General features: G+C 44.7%; 1 protein-coding gene across 1 annotated transcript; it reads right to left on the bottom strand.

The window, feature by feature from the left end:
* Positions 1-1,287: 1,287 nt before the first annotated feature.
* On the bottom strand, positions 1,288-2,151 carry LOC139293844 (uncharacterized; the record flags this gene model as incomplete). The annotated part of the gene is made up of 1 exon (XM_070915449.1): positions 1,288-2,151. A coding segment is annotated over one exon (864 nt), but the record flags the coding sequence as incomplete, so codon positions are not given.
* Between the last annotated feature and the right edge of the window lie 1,802 nt (positions 2,152-3,953).

Raw genomic sequence — 3,953 nt, 5'->3', positions numbered from 1 at the left:
TAGTGATGAGTAATAGGCTGCTCTGGCTTTACAGAGGGCCTTCCTATAAGTTCTAAGACTATCTTGCCAAATTAAACGTGATTCCTCTAGTTTGGTGGAGCGCCATTTCCTTTCAAGTTTCTGCACTGTTTGCTTTAATTTGCGGGTTTGGGTGTTATACCATGGAGCTGACTTTCTTTGTTTTATTATCTTCTTTTTAAGAGGGGCAATAGAGTCAAGTGTCAATCGCATTGAGCCTGCAGCACTGTCAACAACATTGTCTATTTGAGAGGGACGAAGGTTAGCATAGGAGTCCTCAGTTGTATTGAGACGTGGCATTGAATTTAATGCCGAAGGAATCACTTCCTTAAATTTAGCTACAGCACTATCAGATAGATATCTGGTGTAGACTTTTTTGCCTAATGGCGTGTAGTCCAGTAATAGGAATTCAAAAGTTATTAAATAATGGTCCGATAACAAAGGATTCTGTGGAAAGACAGTTAGATGTTCAATTTCAAGTCCATATGTCAGAACCAGGTCGAGGGTGTGATTAAAACAGTGAGTGGGTTTCTGTACCCTCTGACAGAAGCCAATCGAATCCAATAAAGAGGTAAATGCAGTACCAAGGCTATCCTTATCAACGTCCACATGAATATTAAAATCACCTACGATAATGACTTTGTCTGTTTTAAGGACTAAGCCTGATAAAAACTCTGAGAATTCAGATAAGAATTCAGAGTATGGACCTGGAGCGCGATAGACTATAACGAATAAGACTGGCTTCAGTGTTTTCCAGGTTGGGAGTGAGAGACTCATAACGAGGCTTTCAAATGAGTTATAATCCAGTTTAGGTCTAGAGTTCATCAACAGGCTTGAGTCAAAGATGGCTGCAACTCCACCTCCTCGGCCGGTGCCTCGAGGGATGTGAGTATTAGTATGACTGGGCGGAGTGGATTCATTCAGGCTGACATACTCTTCATGACACAGCCAGGTTTCTGTCAGACACAGTAGATCAATATGATTCTCTGATATTAGCTCGTTTACTAATACAGCTTTAGATGACAGAGATCTGATATTTAACAGTCCGCACTTAATTTTCCTATTGTTTTGGCCTATAGCAGTAGTGGTCTTAATTTTTATTAAGTTTTTATTAATGATTCCTCTCCTGTTTAACTTTGGTTGAATTAATTTAAGTGGTCGGGGGGCAGACACAGTCATTATGGGGTGTTGGGTGGGTAACTGCTCTAATGGAAGCGCAGAGAAGCGTGTAGGACTGCGACTCTGCCTCCTGGTCTGGACTCTGGGTTGTCACGGTTTTGGTTCACTAATAAAGTCGGTCAGATTTCTAGATATGAGAGCCGCTCCATCCAAAGTGGGATGAATGCCGTCTCTCCTCATCAGACCAGGTCTCCTCCAGAAAGTCCGCCAATTATCTACGAAGCCCACATCGTTTGCTGGACACCACCTCGACAGCCAGCGGTTGAATGATGACATGCGGCTAAACATATCATCACTGGTCAGATTGGGTAGGGGCCCAGAGAAAACTACGGAGTCCGACATAGTTTTTGCAAACGAACACACCGACTCCACGTTAATTTTAGTGACCTCCGATTGGCGTAACCGGGAGTCATTACCGCCGACGTGAATAACAATCTTACTGTATTTACGCTTATCCTTAGCCAGCAGTTTTAAATTTGATTCAATGTCGCCCGCTCTGGCCCCAGGAATGCATTTCACTATGGTCGCTGGTGTCGCTAACCTCACGTTTCTGACTATGGAGCTGCCAATTACCACAATCTGCTTCTCAGCGGGTGTGTCGCTGAGTGGGGAGAACCTGTTAGAAACATGAAGTGGTTGGTGGTGAACCGTGGGCTTCTGCCGAGGGCTATGCCTCCTTCGGACAGTCACCCAGCCTCCCTGGCTTCCCGGCTGCTCGGGAGCTGCCGGGGGACGGCTAGCAGGAGCTACACTGAGTCGGTCCGCACCGGCTACTGGGGGTTGGCTGACTACAGCCGTCTCCATGGTGCGGAACCGGGCCTCTAACTCGCTGAGCCTCGCCTCCAGCGCGCTAAATAAACTACATTTATTACATTTACCATTATCGCTAAAGGAGGCGGGGGAATAACTAAACATCTGACACACCGAGCAGGACAGAGCAGGAGAGCGAGAAGGAGAGAGAGAAGGAGAGAGAGAAGCCATCGCTAGCTGCTAAACTAATGTAACAGACAGAATAGTGTGTAAACAACTGTGAGATTAGCGAAAAAGTCGCTAAAAAAGGAGAGAACTATCAGCGTTAAGCAAAACTAATGTACGTTTAAGTGGTTAGCGGCTATTTAGCCGCTGTAATGAAATATATACCAAACAAATATAACTTGTTTGAGCTTAGAGCGGCCAAACACACACGCTACCAATGACACAGAAGCCGGAAGTGAAGCAATACGCTTACCGCAGTACGTCAGACGTCAGACCATAATGACCCATTGTTGTATCATAATGACCCATTGTTGCATCATAATGACACATTTTGCATCACAATGACCCGTTGTTACATCAGAATGACACATTTTGCATCATAATTACCTGTTGTAGCATAACAATAAATTTTTATAGCATCCACAAGCAGCTTTTGTTGCATCACAATCCCCTGTGCAAGCATCTACAATTACCCATTGTAGCATCACAATGACATGTTGTTGCATCACAATAATCAATTATTGCATCACAATGACACATTTTGCATCACAATCAACTGTCATTGCATCACAGTCCCCTTTTATATCCTTCAAATACAGCTTTATTGCATCACAGTCTGCTGTGGTAGCATCTACAATCACCTGTTGCTACGACACAATGACCCATTGTTGCATCATAATGACATATTGTTGCATCACACTGACTTAATCGCTGCATTAGAATGGTCCATTGTTGCAACACAATCAACTGTTGTTGCATCACAATCCCCTTTTATAGTAACCAAAAACAGCTTCTTTTGCATCACAGCCCCCGGTGGTAACATCTGCAATCACCCATCGTTGTGTCATAATGATACATTATTGTGTCACAATGACACATTGGTGGCCCGATCCTTCTGTGGGTAGAATTGATTAAAGCTGGTATCGGTGCCACTGCTGCAGGAACCGTGTACCTGGATGCAACCTCACCTCCGGCGACTGTCCCAGTCCAGCTAGACACTGAAAACCCAGAGCCCCAACTCAGAATTGTAGCAACCATGCTCTTATGTCGAAAAGCGGGTCTCATTTCAGATACTGAAAGGCAGAGACAAAACTCATCTGTTAAATCTTTGCATTTGCAAGTCTTGAACCTGACCATTCAGGACATAAATGGTAAATGGTAAATGATCTCACTTATATAGCGCCTTTCAACCTTCACGGTTCCCAAAGCGCTTTACAGCTAAGTCTCATTCACCCATTCACTCACCCATTCACTCACACATTCACACACCGATGGCGACCGAGCTGCCATGCAAGGTGCTGGTCTCCATCGGGAGCAACTTAGGGTTCAGTGTCAAGGACAATTCGACATGAAGGGGATCGAACCCCGAACCCGCTCTAACCAGCTTTACCTCCCGTGCGACAGTGCTAACCACTGCGCCACCATGCCACATAGTTATAGGCATCTAAAGATTTACACGCCCTCAGTTTCTTTTGACTATACACGCTTGGTTTCTCTGTCGGGTAAGCTAGGTGTAAATGTCTGTGCAGATGCACGTGTACAGGTTGGCCAATCAGGTTCCATTGTTTAATGTTAACTTGAACCAAGTGAGTGGCCGTACATATTCAGAGAAACTCGTATTTTCTGCAGCCATCGTTAAACAACAAGCCAACAGAACTTGCTGGCTAGCGTTCGCTAACGTGTTTGGGGAATTATTCTGCCTCCACCCAAGCTCCGCCCACAAAAAAAGTCATAACATTTACAGAACAGAAAAAGGGGTCTATAAGAAAGCCTAATTCCAA

The sequence above is a fragment of the Enoplosus armatus genome, chromosome 12 (assembly GCF_043641665.1).
Source record: "Enoplosus armatus isolate fEnoArm2 chromosome 12, fEnoArm2.hap1, whole genome shotgun sequence".
NCBI classification, from domain to species: Eukaryota; Metazoa; Chordata; class Actinopteri; order Centrarchiformes; family Enoplosidae; genus Enoplosus; species Enoplosus armatus.
Note: the sequence above shows the minus strand (reverse complement) of the source record. Positions and strands in the feature narration are given on the sequence as shown.